Below are 23,308 nucleotides of genomic sequence, written 5' to 3'. Positions count from 1 at the left end.
ACAGATCTGATAATTTTAAAAAAAGGATTAAAAACAAAGAAAAAAGAAAATAATTAAGTAGTGAAAAAGAATCTGTTGTTTCGATCAAGGCAGTTTAGCTCACACACCTCTAGCAATAATGTTTTGTACACAGGACAATACATATCATTAAAAATTAAACAAACATAAAAAATATGTATACAAAAATGCAATATCTGTTATATACACATATTTATTAACACTTTTGTGAATTATTTTGTAGTTATTTTTTTGTAAGTAGTATACTCATATATCTAAACATTATTTCATGTGTTTATATTTTAAATAATTAAAACGGGCTTTAATCAAACGTATTTTTTATTTTATAATTAATTTATTTTGTGATGCTAGTCTGATCAAGGTTTTCACAGTTTCCCTTGATCTATCTATGCAAGTGCTGGGACAGTTCTATTCTTTGTCCATGGACTAGGATATCTACCCAGTCATGATGTAATCTATATAATACATGCCTATGTAATGATTATAACGAAAGATTTATTTATTTACTTAAATTAGTAAAGCAGTATTTCAAATTCATACAAAGTTATTAACACAATAGAATGAAAAATACACCAAATAAAAAAACCTTCCATAACAAACCTGCACAAAAATACATTTAATAGTGCTGAATGCTCTTAAATCTGTTTTATTGATATTTGCTCTTTTTTTAAATTTAGTACAACCAGAAAGTATTAAAATTCTCCCAACAGTCTACTGATATATAAATAACAATAAAGATTTGGGTGACTTATCTTTACAAAACTGAAGATTTAACTATTATTACATCTTCATAGTAGAAATATTAGTTGCTCCACTTTGTAAAAGTAACAAGTTAGATTAAGGGAATTTGTAACCTAAAGTCGCAGCATTTTTCAACATACTGATCTTCAACTTCTACTCCATAATGCAAATGTCTAACGAATTCTAATCACAAATTATTCCCGGTTTCCAGTTAAATTAACTATGACATGCACATGCTGAATATAAATACAATAAAACTCTCAAGTTATAATGTATTAACAGCCTATTTCATATTATTTTGTTTCAAATTTAAACTACTTTTCTTTTACAATTTCACATTTAATACATTCCTAATGTAACAATTCTTCATTTTCATACTTTCTTGTTTTGCCCACTATCGATTTCAAAAATGTATTCTCCTCTTCCTGAATTAAATTGTACTCCCTCTAACACAACCCATGTCTGTTCCATAATAAATGGTGTACATTAACATCTTTTTCATCTGTGAAACTGAACTATCTACAACTGCTTTCTATTTTGGAAAGATTTGCTTCTTCCTCCAATGTCTGTAATACAGTAAATAGAATTTTCCATCGGCTTCTAAAGCTACAACTTCAAGGGTTAAACAATTTAACTTACTCTTATCTCTACCGACCACTGTTACTTCACTTTTCTTCTTACTTATTTTTAAACAGTGGAATTTCATTGATTATGCACACAACAGATCTTGTACGTATTCATTATTCTCACCTTAAATCATTACATCATCAATGGATCAACCCCTCACTAAAACTGAAATTAGGTATAGTTATTAAAACATTAACATTTTGTAAAGGAGATTTTCATATAAGCAGCTAGATACAAGCAAATAATTTTTTTATAGGGTATCTATCCATTCCAGTTATATATATATTTTAGATACATAAAACTTTGGAAACTTTTCCCTGTATGATGATAGTACAATACATGAGGCAGTACCTAATACTCCAAGGCTGCTTCTACCACGATATATACTACCCACTAAACTATGTGTCACTTCAGCACTCAACTGCTTACCATTGAGAGCTCTTACCCACAAACTCCTTGGCAGGTTGAGAACAGAGTTATGCACAGCATCACCTCTAAGGATGATAGCTTGTAACATTATTAATCTTATTACTATTCAAATTTCGCTTTGGGCATCAGAGCTGGTTGACTAAGCAGCAGTTTAATGCTGCTTAGTCAACCAGCTCATTCACCCAAAAATTCAAGACCATCATCAAGCCCAAGCCTCACCTAAATATGAGTGAATCACCCTCCTTTTTCTTCCATTGGAGTTTTACTTGAAACAAAAGATTTCTATTCCACTGCATGATATTATTGGTAATAATCCTATAATCTTATCACGGTGCAGTCACAATTATGTAAAATTTAATCGTTACTACATTAGTAAGAATAGCATCTTGGTGCCCACATGTCTGAGTCTTTTAATTATCCTTTGTCCACCCACGGTTTTTGTTTCTATGACATATACATAGAGACTGTTTCATATCTATTGCTTATATGAGAATCTTAGCCAAGGCTAGGATGCTTAATTAGTAAACCCAAGCCTTTTACTGCTACTTAGAACATACAGCTTAAGTTTATACAAGTAGAAATAAGATTTATAGTAATAATTAATCTGACTAGTTTTTCAAAAATACAACTCCAAAAAAGAGAAGTTATTTAATAATCTTACTGATAAAAATATATGTACGAGACTTTTACAAAAGATCTGATTTGGATGAACGGAATAACGATCCAATTTTAACAAAATTAATTAACAAATAACAAAACTAACAGAATTACTAACTTATATTTCAATTATAAAAAAAAATTATTATTCAATAATAAGGAAAAATATGACACAACAAAAGGAAAATTATGAAGAAAGGAATACTGATTTGTAAATAGAAAAATAATTGTAAAATTACTTATTATTATCATCTATTTTTTTTCTTTATTTACAAACCAGTAAAAATTAAGAATAATATTAATAACAACAAATTTAGATAAGAAATTCAATTTAATGATTATGGTGTCCGAATAATTTATCTAGAAAAACACATATTTTCTAAACGTAATAAAAATCTTCCTCGAAGTATATATATGTACATTCACAATGTAAGGACTAGCACAAAATCTTTGCAATATTCATACGCTATTTTATTATTTACACTATAGGAAATCTATTATTTACACTACCTTACATCTTAGGCAGAGAGCAGCATTTACAATATGTTTGCAAAATATCAATTTAAACAATATAATATTAATAAAAATAATAATCGTTTACTTCACAGTATGTTTTCTTAAATTAAATCTTTTTCTATTACATTAAAAAATTATATATTAATATGTAAATACATTATTTTATTCAAAAATTTATTAATAAAATACATATTACGATATTCAAAAATTATTTATTACATTTTTATATTACAAATAAAAAAAATTTAGATTACAGAAATTAATAAATATGAATGTTCTAAATGAAATTTTACTCTTTTCCTCATAATTATTAATATTATCATTAAAATAAAATAAAAATTAAATTGACAAAAAGTATTTAAGTGTACCATGACCAGAGTACACAAAAAGTAAACAACATGAATTTAAATTAATTTGCAACATAAGATTTCATTATTTTACTACTATCTAAAATGGGGAAAAATGAAGAAACTTTACTCCAACAAAAATTTAACGATATAAAAATAATTTATTAATAAATGAAATAAACGTGACAAATATTTCATAATGGTATACTATTATGGTATTAAAGAAATATAACAATTTATTTTTACAACAGAAATGAAGCTGATTTTTTTTTCTCTTTATACAGGATGCTGATTATCTGAACATAGATTTTCTGGATATCCAATGATCTGGGACTGCTTACAAGTGCACTAGGCAATTTGAAAAAGTTAATGTACTACTTAAAAAATCTGAAATACTATTTAAATAAACTTTTGCTTCTACAGAAATATATTTGTCAATCTTTGTTCTTTTTTACTAAGTTTTTGATTAACTTTTTGGAATTTTTATACCGTAAAACAAATGCAAATTTAGGCCTGCGTTAAACTAATTATGAAATTAATGTCTGAAAAAAATTGATGGAACCCATAAATCGGTCACTCATGAACAACGATGTGATGATGTTTATTTTTATTCTGCTGTGGATAAACAGTAGGTCAAAACAAATGACTTCATTACTGCACCCTTTACCTTATTTATCTACGTTACTTTATGCAGGATAGGATGCATAATTTCCATAATACTGTGATGAAATCACACCGTTTTATTCACTGGATATTTAAGCCTATATCATTAAATCTTTATAAATTTAACATCTATAATTAATTTAATTCTTATAAACAGACTAACTAATAATTTAACTACTGTTAACATACATGTCGATATTCTTAGGGTTTGTTACCAACATTACTGGAATGAAATGAAAACCAAGTTGTTTTTTCAATGAAAGAAAAGGTCAAAATTTTAGAAAAATTGAAAATGGTGCGTCAAGTAAATAGTTAGTAAATGAATACGGAGTAAGAACATTAACTATTTCAGACACTAAAAAAAAAACAAACACCATTATGAATTATTTATTGAACGCTATACTCATTAAACATTAGAATGACATATAAATCGCATATGAACATATGATAAATCTTTTTAATTTTTCAATTATCTAAATTTTTTATATTTTCAATTGGCCTTGCAGAAGAATAATCACAGTCAGAATAATCAGCATTCCACTGTATATTACTCATATAACCAACAAGAGACAAAATCAATAATACCATATTAGTCATTAAATATAATTTTAAATAATTATACAATATCATACATCATATAAAAATCAGATATAAAAAAAACTTACTTCAATAATCACAAATCACATAAAAAATTCTATCATTTATATTATAATAAATTAAGTTACAAAAACTCATGTATTATGAGAAAAGATAGCATGCTTCATAACGAACAATTTAAAAATACTAAAATAGTATATTTAAAAGAAATTACATTATAAGAAGATATAAAATAAATGAAAACATAAATAAATAATTTAATAATGAAATAAAATAGACTCAATATAAATGAAATTTCTATTTCAACATAATTCCATTAATCCAGTTCAATAATTCAGACTTCTGGGTAAATATTATAAATTATTGGGGGAAAAACTATACAGTATACAAGAAGAAAATTATTTATAACAAACTCATTTTTATATAATAAGTTTTGTTATATCAAAGAATGCTTAAGCTTACTTCAATTTACTACCCGGTGACTAATAATCTTGATTTCATCAAGATAAGCAGTAATTTATCTGATTTGAAACAAGCCACACATTCTCATCAGCAATAGCATTTTCGGACTTTCCACTCTGAAAATTAACCTACTGGGAATGTAAGAAACCAAAATGGCAGTACTGTAATTAGATCAGAAGTGGTCGTGTATACTCGTAGAAGATTTGAAATATTGTACTAAAATAAAAGAAATAGAATATCTTAAAAAAGCAATATCAAGAGATCAGGACTGTACAGATGTTATGACATGAATAAAAGATATTTCATAAAAATAATGAAAAAAACTTAGATAAAAATAAAAGTATAAAAAACCATTACATTGCTGTAGATTTTAATGTTAATGTTATTCAAAAGGATAATATGAACCGAGACTTTTTTTTATAACCTTCTTGAAGGTTATAATATAAGCCTTACTGTAATAAAATAACTAGACCTTCACAATAATCTTGCAAAGATAATTCCTACAGTAAATCAAGCACACATAATATAGAATCTTTTAAATATGTATATCCATTCACCGATTCACTTTTTATATCCATTTTTTAATTTTTATGGCGTTTGGAGTATGGCATTAATCTAATTAAAAGTTATTTGTCAAATAGAAAACAAACAATAAAAATATCAAATAATAATAGCTCTGAAGCAAAAATTAATTACTGGTGAACCCGAGAGTACTATACCTGGACCTCTTTTTTCCTACTATATATTAAAAGTACCTCGAATTCATCTGATAGTGAAATTGCTAACATATTTTATGCAGATGATACTGCAGTTTTGAGCAGCGATAAAAAGTGGGAATTAGCTACACTAAATATGAATAAAAAAAACTAATGTAATACACGAATGATAATGGGTAAATCGGTTATCATTAAATATTGACAAAACTGTCTATATGAGTTTTGAAATATACAAAGATAGTGTACCTGCCAGAATTAAAATTTATATTAAGCTGCCCATAAGGATAATTGGATCGTATAAATTACCTATAAATACCTTGAAGTAAATGTAGATTTTAACATGAAATGGGACATACATATTGAATACATAATTAAGAAATCAAATTATTTATATACTTGTCAAATATGTAAAAGTAATATGAAGGAATAAAATTACACAATAGGTACAATATTGTCTTGGCCATCAATATAACAAATTTTCAGAGTATAGCGACAAACACTATCGTTGTATGGGGTGGACATAGTTTTTAAGTTTTTGAACAGTCTTCAAAATAGATTACTGAAAATTATTAAGAAAAAAAGAATGATTTTCCACTACCATTAAATATTACGCAAACCTTTCAATTAGAATTACTTAAATTTTGCTATAACGAATTGAAAAATCAATATATGCAATCAACTAATGCAATAAGAAATAAGAATATTGTTCTTCCAAGTCGACAGAGCAGTGTATCGAAGCAGTAAAATTAACTCTACCAAAACGTATAATAAATTGCCAAATAACTTAAAAACTTAGCAAAAATACTGATGAATATAACATTAGAAATGGATTAAAACTATATAGACTTGTATGAATGACCATTTTTTCTGCAAAAATAGAATGTAAGTTTTAGTGTACTAAGATTACTTTTGTAAGAATTTTCTATACATTATTTTTATATTGTATTTTCCAGTCCCATGTACAGGTAACTGGATTACTTTTAGAGGAAGTACTAAATTGTACTTGAAGTTTGTGTAATTTATCACTAGAAGTAATAAACAGATAAATAAACTGGGCATATGACTAATAGAGTATTTTAAATATTTCATCGTAAAAAACAGATGATGTTAACTTTATAACAAGAAAACATAAATTATAATTGTATAAAAATTTAAAATAGATATAATTTTTAATAAATGATTTTATATATATATATATATATATACATATGACTCAATGACATGCTAGAATTCAAAGGAGGTTTTAATCTTAAATGATGAAGCATGATAAGCTAATGTAGTAGAATAGATGTGTAATTTGTAATTTTAAACCACCAATGATGAGGAGAAAGCTATGAAAGCACTCCAGTAGGTAAGTATTCTTACTTTTAATTGACTCTATCTGGTGGTTTCAATATTATAATTAATTCTATATATATATATATATATATATATATTTTAAATTAACATTTTTTTATTTGAAAAGTCAAATAATTCATTAACATATTGACCACTGTTAATAAAATTTAATATTAAATGATATTTAAACCACCAAAACACAGTAAATACATAAGTTAAACTTACTGTATTAAATCCAAGAACCAATTTTCACATCTTTTTCCGCATCTTCAGTTGTATTTAATTGCAACTTTAAAACAAATTGTTTTTATATGTGAATTTTGAATTTGTTGAAAATGTTACAGTTTTATAAAAATTGAAGTTATTATGGGCAAATTATTACTGGACACAAATTCCAGTACTGTAAATTAAAAATTTATAAAATGTAACATTTTCAACAAATTCAAGATTTACAAATTATAAAAACAATTTATTTTAATGTAATTATACAATTAAATACCAACTGAAGATGCAGAATCCCACAAAAATCAATTCTTGGAATTAAAATGGTAGTTTAACTTATCTATTTAGAATGTTTTGGCGGTTTACATTTCATTTAATTTGATAAATATTTAATTAAAATGTATTCTGCATTCTACCAACAGAAAAAGTTAATAAATAATTTCACTCTATCACTGCCTCTTTATTTTTTGTTAGGTCTTCATCAGAGCAATATATTTTAAAATATTAAAAATTTCAGTTATAAGAAAAAAAAATTAAAAAGGCATAAAAAATAAATACAAATTTTAATCAACTTACAACTCTAAGTATTAATTAATAAAAAAAAAACCAAGATACATAAAATATGTACACGATAAAAGCATCAACACAAAAAAGTGTCAAAAACAAAGAAGGCGACTTAAAATTTAAATCGGTGTATAAGCAACTTATATTTTTTAATTTATGATACAGTAAAAAATAAATCCATACTGTTAAATTAAATACATTTCCAGCGAATCAAAATTTATCCAAACATGTTATGATTCCATCACGTTTAAATAAATAGAGTTCTGTTGTAAATTCATGTAGCTCAGTAAAATAAAGTATAAGTTTTTCATTAATAATTATAAAATATGACAAAGTATTTTAAATGTTTAACTCACAGTCTACTTAAGTGTTTTAATATATCTAAATAAAAAATTAAATGAAAATTAAAAGAACATGGTTACATACATTACCACGGTGTATAAAATAAATAGAAAACAATACAAAATAATATTAATTGGAATTCTAGCAAATATACATAACTAACTTTCATATTAATAATAATAATAATAATACAGAATGAGTATCACATGATATATATCATTCTTGTTAACTAATGTTTTAAATTTTATTGTATTTAAAGACTCGTATAGTAGACATATTTTAAAAATAGATATGCTTTTAAAAAAATTAATATTGCTATAAAATACGTAATTATGAATACGACTAAATATATCATAACTAATGTACTTACAGTAATTTATATTTTTTATTTTATTTATAATAATGTAATCTTTTAAATAATTTATAACTATCCAATGGTCAGCCATAAATATTAATAAAAAACACAAATACAAAAACGTTTTCTCTATCTGTTTTTTTTTTTAATCCGTAAGAAATGCGGATTTAATTATATGTAAATATATTATAAAATTGCATCGGCATTAATTATTTTAATTAATAAAAAATTCACACAAAAAAAAATGTTAGTATATTAATATAACAAATAAATGGGAAAAAAATAAACAGGAAGTCTCCAGACTTAATGAAAATGAGATGAGTTGCTAATAAATATGTTAATTGTTTGGAAAGTTCAACTTCTTGTAATATTGTAGTCGTCATAACATTTATAAAATAAGAGTCCATTTTTATTCTATAAGGGTCTTAATTCAAGTGTATAATGATTTTTATACATGTCAGATTTCATTTCAATGATAGTTTAGCAGAAAAGTAAGATAATGTATATATTTAAAATATACATTAAAGTTGAACATTAGTTTTTAAAAAATTCACAACAAAGTTATAAAACTTTCCTGACATTGCTTATTTATTCTTATATAGTGAAAAAATAAATAGATGACTACATTTTTTAAACTTTGATTCGTTTCTCCTGCCCTAAATATTGTCCCCTAATCTTTTTTTTTGTCACTTGCACTGTATTATGGCTTAGAAATATATTTAAAAAATAAACAATACATAAAAAAAAAATAGCTTGTTGAATTTTGTGAAAGGGGAAACTAAGGGCAAATTTTTTTTAAATGTTAAGATAAACATGTATGCATGTATTGATCTTAATATAAAGCTCAGATTATAATTGAAAAAAGTTTGAGAAAATCGACACCAAAACCGTATCAACAAATTGCCCCATATATATGAGTGTCTGAACAAAATTCTATCACAATCGGTTTATCCAGTGAAAAGTTACAAACACACCAACAAATGTACGTACATAAGAGCATTACCCCCACTTTTTTTTGGGAGGTCCCAGGGTAATGAAACGTCAAGAAATGCAAAAAATCCACATCCAGTTTTTGATCGATTACCATACTTCCCTAGCACCAAGGCTCTAGAGCTATGATGCCAGGAAAGTAGAAATAATTTGCTCACTTCTATATATATTTGGTGCTATAATATAAAGCACAATCAGTAGACCGGTAATAAGATGCATATTACTGGTTATAATCATTTTAGTTTAAACTACTTCAAGCTGTAAAATGAAGCTGACTTTTTCATCACAGATGAGCTAAGCATTAGCTTAAAATGGCAACAAAAAATTATCGTTTAGTAATAAAAAAAAAGCTCTCCAGATAACTATTATTAAAAATGGCTTCATTAGAAATTAGTATACGTATGACTTGCAATGTCTTGAAATACAGTTATGAACTTATTTATTGTAACAAATCATATAACAATAAATATGATTAAAAATTTTCATTAACTTGTTAAAAATCAATATGAAATAATGTTGCACCATATTTATGAACACCTATACTGTATCGCAGTGGTTTGTGACAAGGTGGTTCTTGTATAGATTAATTTTTAATATAGAGGCTGTTTTCAGTCCTAATTGATCAGAATAAATGACATTTTATAACAAAGCTTATATGTGCAAACAACTTACTAAAAACTGTCAACATACTGATTAACAGGAAAAGAATTTTAGGTTAATTAAACAATTTTTATTTTATAGAACGTTCTAAAAAACTGGTTATTTATTTATTTTTTACATAAAATCCTAGGTTTTTCAGTTTGCGATAAGTCATATGCCAGTTGTATGAGGAAAAGAAAAAAAAATTACAATGAAATAATACAATTACTAATATATTTACTTACTACATGAGAAACCCAGTTGTTTGTCAAAACATAATACCACTATGCCTTATAGGGCTGATATGTGGTACAATGTGAGTCACATGTATTTTATATTCGTCTTATAAAACATTTAATATTGTATTATTCAGAATAATGAAAGTAAAACAAGTGTTTTCTTTTGTTTATAAACATCGAAAACCTAGAAGGAGCTTTAATTTTGGTCAAAGACCACAAAAGGACAACATTAAATCATTTCAATAATTAAATACCTACTAATGCTGTTGATGTTTTTAAGCCTTCTTCACATGAAGTCGGGCAGCTCTTCCGTTAAGTCCTACTTCCATGAGTCCTTGAAGGTGGTTGGGAACCCTAGATATGAGCAGCATGTTAGTTATATAATGAAGCGGGATGGACCTGGAAGAAAAATGAGTTCCTAGCACTTGAAAATGAGGAACTTTTGGCTAAGGTTCAGTAACTCTGACAGAAGATTCCTTGGTCTTCCTGGTCTGAGACTCAGATATAAGCCAACATCCCTATCCTGTAAAATACTATCCAAGCCGGGAGATACTAAGCCAAGGAACCTCTGCGATCAACAGGCTTGGAGTACAATAATGAAGACCATGTCCATTACAGACAGTAGCATCATGAAGAAGAAGAAAAAGCTAATCTATTTATAGTGTTGCATTTCTACAATACAATTGACTTCTTGTTATTGCAGAATGGAATTTTCCTAAATCAGCCTTTATTTCAACACAACCGGCAAAGATTTATTACAGCAAACTTTTTTATTGTGCATTGCAATATCAAACAATTTTCAGAAAACTACTTCTTTTAATTAATAAAAATAAATTAATATTTTTGTTGATTTTAGACATTTAAAAGAATATAAGAAGAAATTTAAATAAATATAATCTTGAAAAAAAAAAAATAAATAAATAAATAAGTGCCGATGCAGTATGATTTAAATTCCCAGATAGATTTATTGTTAAATATAGATTACTTAAAACTTATTTTATACCACTGTTTAGTCAAATCCATTCTTTTTGTTTATTTTAGTCCAAACTAAGGATCAACACTACAGATTCAACTTTGAAAAGTAGGTAAATTTTGGAAAGTATGTTTTATTCCACAATTTTTTTCAAATTGAAAAAAAAGAATAAGTTATCATCTGAAAGAAAGGTCCTAAAGATGAATGTACGTTTGATATATTTTTTATTTTATTTTGAACACAACTCGTTTCAGAGCAATAATTAGTATTATTATTTTTCTAATGCAATTCATAAATGTTAACCCTGCATATAGAAAGTTAAAAATTATGTGCTATGTTTAATAATAATAACAATAAGAGTCATTATTATAAAATTTAATAATAGTAATATCACTTTTTATAAACTATTACTGTAATATGTGCAGTTCTATAATAGATAAAATAATAATATATTACAATAAATATACAATAATAATGGTAGCCTATATTAGATATATGTCTGTTGCACTTTTATTTCTTTTTTTTTTAAAAAAGAAAAAATTATTCAACTATTCTAAATCACAGGAACACTCAATCCTCTCATTTCTTATCGCATTCGGTCCAGAATAAAAATGATTAAAAAATCTTATACGACCTGAATATAAAATCAAACTAAAAAATGTAATAATCATTGAATATTTTACATTTTAATGACGTTAAAATAACCGAACAAATATTTTTGTTTTATTTTTATTTTAAAATGTCAAATTTTTTTAAAGAATTACACAAATAAAAAATCAATGTTGTTGATTATTAAAATACACCATATCTTTTTCTTTTCACCCATACATATACTTATCACTTTCAAATAACAAAAATAATAATCATAATTCACATAATAAATTAAATACATTTAATAAAGTATGAGGCACGTAGAACCACATTTATCAAATCACAAAAATTGCCTTCATCAAAAGCTATTTAAAATTAATCAGACTTCTTACTTATAATTATTATAATTAATTTTATTTATTTACTTTTAAATGTACTTACATTATTTAATTTTTACAGAAAAAATTAAGATTTATATTATACGAATTAGGTAGTTTTTTTTATTTATATCGCTAGAAAAAAAGGAATAACAAAAACAAAAATAGATAAAACTAATAAAATTTTCATTAAAAAAAACTGAATTGAAATATCAATATTAAAAATTAACACTTGTCATTATTAGAACTCACTGTTTAGCATGCATCACAAAAAACTGATCATTGAAGATTTATACATTACAAACCACTTATTTGTAATTTAAGAAATAAAGTATTTTTTGGATAATTATCATGAGTTACAGTTTATATGATGAAGTAAAAAAATATAAAAATAACAGAATAACTAGAAATGCACATAAAAAATATTCATGTTTTTTGTGTATTTTCCAAACAGTACAACTTTAATATCCCATAACTTCATTAATCCATCACTGTGGTTTAATGTATGTGGTATGAAATGACAAAGTCCCCTGATATGGTAATTCAGTACATATGGTACATTCATTATCATTTGTTGAAACAATAGACACAGCTCTCTTTGCTTCTAATTGAAGAAGTTCAATGTGCATATATAGTACAGGAGAATTCTTGAAGCTATCAATTTTTCTGAATATTCTGTTAAAATTACTCTTCAATTTTATGATATATTTGATGTTAGATCATCTTCAACTACATCTATATTGATTAAATATAAGAAACTTTTATTTGCTGTTATAATAAATGTCAATTTTTTTCTGTTTTAAAATTTTAATTTTTTTTTTATTTATTAAATTTTATATTGAGGTTTTATTATATCTTTTGTTTTCAATTTTTTTTTTTTTTTTTTTTTTATTTTTATTTTATTACTGATTTTTTTTATTGTTTCTTTGACAACCGAAGAAATAACTTTTAAATGACAACCATTAAAATAATTAATTTAACAGTTAGAATTAAGATTTAAATATTTAATTGAATAACTGATGTCAATACTATTAAAGTGATGCTGTCTGACAACTAGTTGATTTTATACAAATCATCTTCCAGTTTAACTGAAATTCTTTAGTTCATTTTTCATTATTATTATTAAGACTATTAACTGTAATTTCTACAGCTTCCCTTCAGATAAACTACAACTCACAACAAAAATAAATAAATTTAAAACCAATTTTTTTCAATCAAATGATACATAAGATAATATGACATAACACTTCAAAGACAAGTTTACTTTTCGGATGCATACCGTACCGATTCACATCAACGGTTTAGACATACTTAGCAAATGAGAGAATACGATTGATTGCTTAATATTCACCAAGGGAATTACTAAAGATAATTTATGTGACCATAATTAACAAAAATCCTGAAAAATATGAATGAGTAGAGATTTTTGATAAATATAAAATGTAAAGATTCCGATCAAAGCGATATGGATAGTTTTGCCAAAATTTGTTTATTGCCTTTTCAAATAAGAATCTAAGAGATGTAGGTTCTAAAAAACTTTTATAGAAAGAAAAATTCTTTCCTTTTCTATAAAATAATACCTATCATTTTATTAGCATTGAGTTAAAATTGTTTAAAAATACATTAATATTTGACCTTTAAAAAAGTAATGTTATCATTTTAGTAATCAGTATCGCTTTACATATAGTATCAAATTTATAAATACAAATATTCAACAATATAAATGTATCTTTTTTTTATATGGCTGGTAAGGTTACTATATAATATTTCACTGCAATCATACTGTTCAACAATACTGATTCACATGCTAAGAATATACAAAACTCTAAGATGAAATGGTCATGTATATACATATGTAAAATGACAGTCAGTTCTGAAATTTTCAACACTATAGTAATACAATTAAAATTATTACAATAGATGTAAAATATACTAAAATTTGTAATTAAATATGAATTTAAAAAGACAAATTTCTGTAAATATCAAATGAAATATTTAAATAAAAGTAGAACTTAAATTTTTTTACTTATAAAACTGTTTCATAGAAAAAAAAATTGGTATAGAAATAAAAGTAGACACGTGGATGAATAAAACATTAATATCTTCTGCATATGTATAAAATAAATACTACTGTGAATCTGAATAAATAAAAATAATTTTAAATAAAATTTAAAAATTCATAAAAGTAGAAACACATTAATAAAATAAAAAGGACTAACTGCGAAGAAAATGAGAGGAAAGAGTGGAGCCGTGCTACTAGGAAAGTACGAGGTCACTAGAATGTGTAGGCAAGCGATGCATGTGAGGGTCTTTACGGCCTCTAGTACTGGCACGGCCCCCGGAAGTATTATGACTGTAACCTGAATCCGAGTCTTGGCTTACCTGTTTGGAGGGTCGAAAAGTAGTTAAATCTTGTCTATTAGTCGGAATATGATGGCGATGTAACACCGGGACACTTTCATAAGGGTTGACAACATGGCTAGGAGGGGGATTTGGTACGGGTAGAATGTAAGGCATGCGATGGTGGTCCGGTTGGCTTCCACCAGGGTATAACTGAAGCAAAGCATCTAACAACAATCCTTCATGAAACTCGCCGCACTCTGGCGGCGCAGACGGCGCTTTACCTCTCCAATGAGTCCCCCTTCTACGATCTAAACTTCTCGGCCTTTGTGCTCGATGACTCCTTGGACCGCGTTGATTAGGAGGTAAGCTTAGATTTCTTCCGCACAAAAACCTACTTCTGTCATCTGCATCGGACGAATCTATATCACGGCACAAATCATTTCCGGTCGATCCCTGCAAAGAACTAGTACCAGAATGTGTCGGACCAGGTGCTCCTTGTTCACCTAAACTCAGCTCGTCTTCGGCGAACTCATCTTCACTTAATGGTGCTTGTGGAACTCCCTCGCTCTCTGCGTCGGATTCACCTCGTTCTCCTGACCCTGAAACAATCAATTTTAAATATTAATTCAAACAAAAATTTAGATGTAAAATAAATTAAAAAATTCAGTTTAATTGAAATAAACTAAAAAATCTACAATAGTAAAAGATAATGCTATTAAAAGTTACAGTATTAACACTTTAATTTACATTAATAACATCAAAATATAACTGAAATTCATTTAATTCATTTTTACACCTTCTTCTTTTTTCCTGTTTAGTCTCCGGCAATTACGGCTCAGGTATTATTTCAGAGGATGAATGAGGATGATATGCATGAGTGTAAAAGTTAAGTATAATCTTGTACAGTCTCAGTTTGACCATTCCTGAGTATATAATATTTATAGAATTATTTTATATATATTTATTTATATAGAATATAGTAATAAATATTTTTTTAAATAATTACAATTTGACCTATTATCAGTATATTTATTTCAGAATCAGAAGGCAGCATATTTTTCATATGTATATGATATATATATATATATATATATATATATAGTATATATGTATTTAGTCATATATAATTAATATAGTCATACAATAATATTATATAGTCATTATGTACTCATATACTTGTACGATAACTTTCAAATTTCTGAGAAGTCTAGTATAGCTGTAATTGCATACAGCTGCACATGAAGTTAATGGGATACTTCCTGATCATGAACTAACAGCGTTAAACTTAGCAGTTTTGTTCCATCTAGTTTTATAATGAAACTAAGACATATTATTTAGAATTCAAAAACAGATCACGGCAATAAAAATAACAAAAGAAACAATAATGTAAAATTTTAAAATATAACACAAACAAAAGAAGAAACCTGATTTTAGAAGTTAATCAATGAAAATATAACCTGAACCCTTTGTACTACAAATCTGACACTTTGCTTACCTATCTAAAAAATATACAAGTATATTTAGGAAGGAAATCATTTTGTTTGATCTGAATGTGTTAGCTGATATCAAACATAATCTGATTGTTATAAATTACTAAAAAACCAGATAATTTTATTTATTTTATTTTTATGAAGATGAACTCAACAAAACTTAAAATAAAATGGTTGTACCTACATCAAAGTGAGTGATTCTATATATACACAGATGAGTTAATGTGTATCTAGCATAGTTATTATTTAAAATCTCTATTCAAAAATATAGCCAACATAAAATTCAATAAAATAATAATACTCATACAACACAAACACAGTGCTAGTCATTGATAAAAGCTATGTGTGGATATCTGAAAACAATTTGATGTGTGTAAAGAGTCTTTGTATTATTTTTTCTTCCTGGTGTAGCACCAGTTCAACAATTTTCACTCATCAATAAAATAATTTAATTATACAGACAGTCATCATTAATAAAATGGTCAGAAAAAATGATCAGGAACATGGTATTAAACTGGTATAAAAATCATTGATTAATTATTAAAAAACCCCTACAAAGTTAATAAAAATAGTAATTATTGTACAGTAACAACAAAGTGCAACAACTTCACTTAATTACCAGAATTACATAGAGATTGACTGATCATCAATACATCTATTTTGCTGGAGAATCCAAATAAAAAATTCCAGCTAAAGATTTAGTTTCTTTAAATAACTGGATAAAAACTCAATAAATTTTTTAATAACTTGTAATATAATGCATGGGAGGATATCCTTAAATAACTTCTACCATTAACCATGGAAAAATTAAATTTAGCAAAACCACATTTTACGAAACCACATTATTCCACGCACCCGCAGCCTTTGTTGGGGAATCAACTCAAAAATTTTAAATGGAAAGAGTAGAGTTATGACAATTTACTTAAAAGGACACAGAACAAAAAAAAAAAAATTAATATAAATAAACTTTGAGCTATGACAACCATAACTAAAATTGTGGTTATTTAATATTTTTCACACCTGGTTTCAAAATTGATCTACATTAACCTATTAAATAATTACTTGATAATGAAACATTAAAAAAATAAAATTTAGAAAATGCTCCTATCTCAAAAACAATCTATTTTTCAGTGTATTAAATACCACTTTTAAAACAATTAAATGGCCATCATTTTCATTGGGGTTATCATTCTTCTAAAATTTTTGTTTTTCAATGTCTTTAAAATGATAAGTTACATTCCCAACCTGTCTAATTAACAGTTTGAGCTACTCCTTCTGGGCCTTCTGGAGGAGTTGCTCCACATGCCTCCAAGCATGTGGAGCAACTCCAGGAATGGGACAACTCAAAGCAGCTGGAGTTGCCCCGCATACCTGGGGGTTGGCATGCGGTGGTCTCATACTCAAAAATCTGATGTGCACAACACATGACTTTCCTTGTACACTTATTAAATTACATTTAAACATTTTTTTTAAATGAAAAGAACATAAAATTTATTTCATTAAAAACTTCTGATAAATTTCTTTTTTTTCTTATTGAATTATTATTCATCGTAATAAAATGTTTACAGTCAAATTAAAAAAAGGAGTTGAAGTCCGATTTGAATTGATGTGCCTTGTAAGATTAAAAGATTTCATTTATTAAAATTTTATTTGGCTATAAGTCTGGAACCAATGAAAATAAGTACCATTCACGATATACCCTTGAAAAGCTCTCGATGAGGGCTTATTATTGCATTTAAGAAAAAATCCATTTTTTTTTTGTATTTTGGACTTTTTGGATACTTTTGGTTTAGTCAATTGCAATCAAAAGGGGAGGTGGACAACAAGATGTTACAATAGTCCTAAACCCAAAATTTCAACAACCTACTGCTAATTGTTTTTGAGTTATCTAAGATACATATGTAAATTCAGACGTCATGCTGAAACTAGTCAAAATGGATTCAGGTAAGGTCAAAATGGGTATTTCCGTCTAAAAATCTAGAAACTGAAATTTTTGGTGATCACAATACTTCCTTTACTTTAAACAAGGAAGTAAAGATAGACCTTTTCAAGGCATGAGAACTAAAATTCAATAACTACTGAGCATGCAGGATCCTGTGAAAATCAATTTTAGGAATTTATATGGTAAGTTAACTTATCTATTTACTGTGTTTTGGTGGTTTATATTTCATTTAATGTTGTGTGTGTGTGTGTGATAGTTTTTATTATCAGGCTAAAATTATGGAATTACCTCAGAAAATTTAGCCTAAAACTGAACAACACTGATTGTTTAAAAACAACATTTATTCTGAACACTAATAAATAAAATGATAATTATTAAGATTAAGTTTGTAATTTCAATTAATATGTCATCAGATCTGTGCATAGGTAAATAATACCTCATACTGAACTAGTATTATTATAATAACAAAATTGCTAGGATATTTGTATGTTTCATCACCATCAAAAAATGTACACAATTTGGTTATCATAGGACAAACATTTTGTAATATTGTAGAGTGTGAATCCTGATGATATAGTTTATACAGGCAGCTCTAAAAATAATAATTCTCGTGGCTGTGCTTTTGTGGTTGGCAATCGAACATACTTGTTGACAATTTGTGGAATTGTACGCTTTTAATAAAGCCTTAAAAATAATTAGTCCAACATTTCAACACATACTTGTTTGTTCAGATTCTACAAGCGCCTTGCAGGTGATTAGTGACATATACTGCAGACACCATGTTGTCTGCGAGATAGTCTTATTTCTGAAATAACTCAGCGTAACACAAATGTGAGTTTCTGCTGGATCTCTAGCCGCATTGGAATTTCAGGCAATGAGCCCGCCGATAGTGCGGCAAAAGAGGCTTGTTTGTAACCTCCTTTAACTAATCACGTTGTGGACGATCTTGTCTATTTTCTGGGCATTTGTGATGAGCAACAAAGGGAATGGATTGATACCATCACCGATAAGCTTCGTCCAGTTAAGAACAGTCACCAGCTTTGTCCAGTTAAGAACACAGTCACCATAAGCTCTTCATGCAGGATTAACCGTGAAGGGGTTATTATTAGCAAACAGGGCAGACTTGTTAACTCACTCATAGACACCTCATGAATTGGATCAAAGCACCAATCCTTGTGGACAGTATCTGTTTGGCTATATTGCATCAAAAATTTAAATTATGGGCTAACAACAATTATGGGTTATTAAATTTCTTGTTATTTCTTAAATTTCTGGCCGTGCATCTACATTTAATAATTATTGTAATGTTTATGTTTTATAATGTGTTTTAGAATTTTACTATTTTGTCTGTGATATTGTACATTTTCAATGTTAATTTTGTTGTTTTAATTTAAATTTTTACTATTGTTATTTTGCTGAGGCTTTTTTTTTTCTTTTTCCTGTTTAGCCTCCGGTAACTACCGTTTAGATAATACTTCAGAGAATGAATGAGGATGATATGTATGAGTGTAAATGAAGTGTAGTCTTGTACATTCTCAGTTCGACCATTCCTGAAATGTGTGGTTAATTGAAACCCAACCGCCAAAGAACACCGGTATCCACGATCTAGTATTCAAATCCGTGTAAAAATAACTGGCTTTACTAGGACTTGAACGCTGGAACTCTCGACTTCCAAATCAGCTGATTTGGGAAGACGCGTTAACCACTAAACCAACCCGGTGGGTTAATTGTATTTTGCGCTGAGGCTTTATTTTGTCTTTACGATACGGCATAGGTACTTTACATCTACGCTGTACTGTGCAAAGAATATTTTTCATTGTGATATCTCACGTTTTAATGGTTAATTTTTGTCTTATATGTTTATTGTTATTTCATTTTTAAGTTTGGTATTGTACACTTAAATTGTTTATTAAAGCAATATTATGTCCGAGCGCTGATAACAACACTTCATTGTACACCCAAGAAAGAAAACAAAATCTGACAAGTAAATAAACTTGTTAAATACTTGTGAGGAACTGTATCATTGAAACAGCAGTAATTAGAGTATTAAAAAGCATATTTTATACTTAAATAAATTATTAATAGTTACTGAAGATAGATAAAAGTCCCATAATGGTTTAAAGATCAATTCCTCTACTTATATGAATTTAATTAAACAATAATGTATATATTATTACCTTCAATGTAAAAATAAAAGTGTATAAAAATGCTTAAATCATTTATTATACTAAAAAAAAAAAAACTAATATCTAATACAATTATTATAAACACTAATAAATTAAACAATAATTATTTAACAAAATTAATGATTTATAAGATAAAAATAATAAAACTAAAAAGTAATAAAATAACAAGTATAAACTATGAAAACCATAGTACTTGTTTTAATGGTGAAGTACCATTAGAGAGTTCCTCATAAACAGGGTTGTAGAGGTCCTGCGAAGAGTATTGTTCGGGTCTAGGAGGCGGGCAGATGAACACAGGAGAATGACTTATCACAGGATAATTGCAATTATTTGGATAACCGGCACGCGATTTAACATCCAGCATCTGAAACACAAATTAAATTAATAAATTTAAAAATTAACAGAAACACAGTACCTTAAAATAATTAATACAGAATGAGCAACTTAAAACCAAACCGAGCCAAGTTGAACTGCAGTTACTTTTAATACCACGCCACTTTTAATACTGCTTCTATGAGCACTCATAGAATTCAGTATAGCGTATACTAGGTACACTATTAGGTAGAGTAGCGTACACTATTCGGTTGAAAAATGACATAAAACAAGGTCAGTTTCAAATGCGAAACAAAATAGGTGACCAATTTTTACTCCAGAGGCTACAGCCAGTATTCAAAGAAGAATTTCTGGCGTCCAAATGATATATATGCAAGTTTCTACAACAAAACTATATAAAATATACACCTTGCATCTTACAGGGTAAAATTACACACTCTTTTTGATTTGAATTTGAATCCACATCATGTAAAGAGAATAGACAAACTGAAATGTCTTAAATATTGTGATTATGGACAGATAAACCGAATGTTGTATTTCATGTCAGACGAGGAATTTTTTCATTTATCTGGGCATGTTAATTTGCACAACACCAGGAACCGAATGACTGAAAATACTCAGTAGATGTCTGAGCATCCAGTTCATTGAGAAAATTGTGTATAGTATGCTGTTCCTGATAATCATACAGCAAGGCCAGTATTTTTTGACCGTACTGTCAATACAGAAGTGAACTGTGTAATTTTTGAAGAATTCTACAATCGGTTAACAAATTCTGAAAAAGAATGCAGCTTCAACAAAACAGAACAACATATCACACATGAAACAATTCACTGGCATGCAATCAGAAGAGCACACTGTCAGTAGAGGGCGGTAGTTGTGATTTTTTTCATTTGAAGGGTCTATTTGAAGGATAGAGTTTAGGAATTAAATCCCCACACTACCGATGAACTCGAGGCAAACATTCAACAAGAAATCTACAGCATTAATTAATAAATTGGCCAAAGTAGCCAAAGTAGTAACTTGGGTAACTGAGCTATTTTTATTTTGAGAATCTTGATAACCTTATTATGAACATTTTCATAGTTGTTTTATTTGCTCCACCCCATGCATTAATACTATAATATAACATAATCATGAAGAGATTTTAGGAGTAAGTTGTATAAAAATGTAAATAAGCTGTATAAAATGTAAATCTAAATTTGGTTTTTTGCACAATAAAACTATTTAATAATTCCAACGTCAGAAATTATTATAATCATTTTGAATTCTTCTTCTTCTTTGATCCCCAGCTGGCGACTAGAGGAGCGGCAGATACACAACCAATACGCTTCTGTGGTTACTGTAGGATTCCTGAACTTTGCTCACAACGCTCTTCTATGCTTTACGATCTATAGCGATGATCCTGACCTGGCTGAGGTCAATTCGCTGATCCTCAGGCCATCTGCACCTTGTTTTATCCAAGTTTTCTTTGGTGCAGATCTTTGAATCTTCCACAGAGTCGGACATTGCCTATAGAGGAGTCTGTGCGGCAAGCGATCACAATCCATCCAGCACACATGACCATCTCAGCCACCATGTCTGGATCTGCTCTTCAGCTGTTGGTTGCTGCCCACATCCAAATCTAATTCATTTCAGATATGGTCATAAAGTGAGATCTGTATGATCTAGTGCAAGCATTGCATTTAAAAAAACCTCTAGCCGGTTCAAGTCTGGAGGAGGGTCAAGTTTCTGATCCATTGAGTAGAATCGGGAAGCGTAACACTACTTTGGCTACATTGATTATTTTGAATTACTATGATTTAAAATAATTTACAACTACATAATTGTTTTAGTTAGTAGATGATCAGTTAAAAATCAATTTTCTGGAATTTAGCTCTAGACCTATTTCCTTATTTTAAGGAAAATGTAAATTTCTTTCAGCTCAATGTAAGACAAGAAACTGGAATCATTACAACTGACTTACTAACTTAACTGGGCTATGAATATTTCAGGAACTTCCATCTTAAGTAAAATACGTAGACGTCTCAGCTGTAGAACACTTAAGCTGAAGCTATGTTTCTCTTAAAGGATTACTGAGATTTGAACTCAGATCCTTCCAGATAAAAACCTGATCAAAGGTTGTCTTATTTAATCAGAAAGTTTCAGCAGATCACAAACTTAAGAGACTAAGTAACACTAGTTAGAATTTCACCTCAAGTGGGCAGATTTAGATGCTAGGTTTTATACTACAAGAACCTTAGCCTATGATTAGCTTCTTGTCCAGTTGTCAAAGAGGAAATAAAAATTCTTAAAAGGCAGAATCTACCACTCTTACTAACACCTAACAAAGAAAATGACCACTTCACCAGCTATTAGAAACTGCTGGCATGGCACACCACATATAGGGGCTTGGCAAAATTATTATGATAATTAGGATGAAAAAGGATGATAAAAAAATGAGGAAAGAGATGGAAGAGGAGGGAGATGGAAGAATGCTTCTAATCGTCGCGTAATTGCACATTACTAGTATAAATTGCAACATTAAATGCAACTATAATCAATAAAATAAAATTTATTCTCAAAAAAAAGGAAGATTTTATAATAGTTAAATATAAAAAAATGAAAGAAAATG

At 27.7% G+C, this 23,308-nt stretch overlaps 1 protein-coding gene across 3 annotated transcripts in view; it reads right to left on the bottom strand.

Annotated features, from left to right (window-relative positions):
- Positions 1–8,555: 8,555 nt before the first annotated feature.
- Positions 8,556–23,308, bottom strand: part of pxb (putative Hedgehog signaling attenuator pxb) — a 295,964-nt gene continuing 281,211 nt past the window's right edge. For all 3 annotated transcript variants that reach the window (XM_075367538.1, XM_075367541.1, XM_075367539.1), the window contains 2 exons: positions 20,578–20,728; positions 8,556–15,345 (listed from right to left, as the gene is read on the bottom strand). In XM_075367538.1, coding sequence (XP_075223653.1) covers positions 14,660–15,345; positions 20,578–20,728 — 837 coding nt within the window. In that variant the 3' untranslated portion in view covers positions 8,556–14,659. The remainder of the gene's footprint in view (positions 15,346–20,577; positions 20,729–23,308) is intronic.

Source organism: Lycorma delicatula, chromosome 5 (assembly GCF_047948215.1).
Source record: "Lycorma delicatula isolate Av1 chromosome 5, ASM4794821v1, whole genome shotgun sequence".
Classification (NCBI taxonomy): Eukaryota; Metazoa; Arthropoda; class Insecta; order Hemiptera; family Fulgoridae; genus Lycorma; species Lycorma delicatula.
The sequence above is the reverse complement of the archived record's forward strand: the minus strand, read 5'-3'. Positions and strand labels throughout refer to the sequence as shown.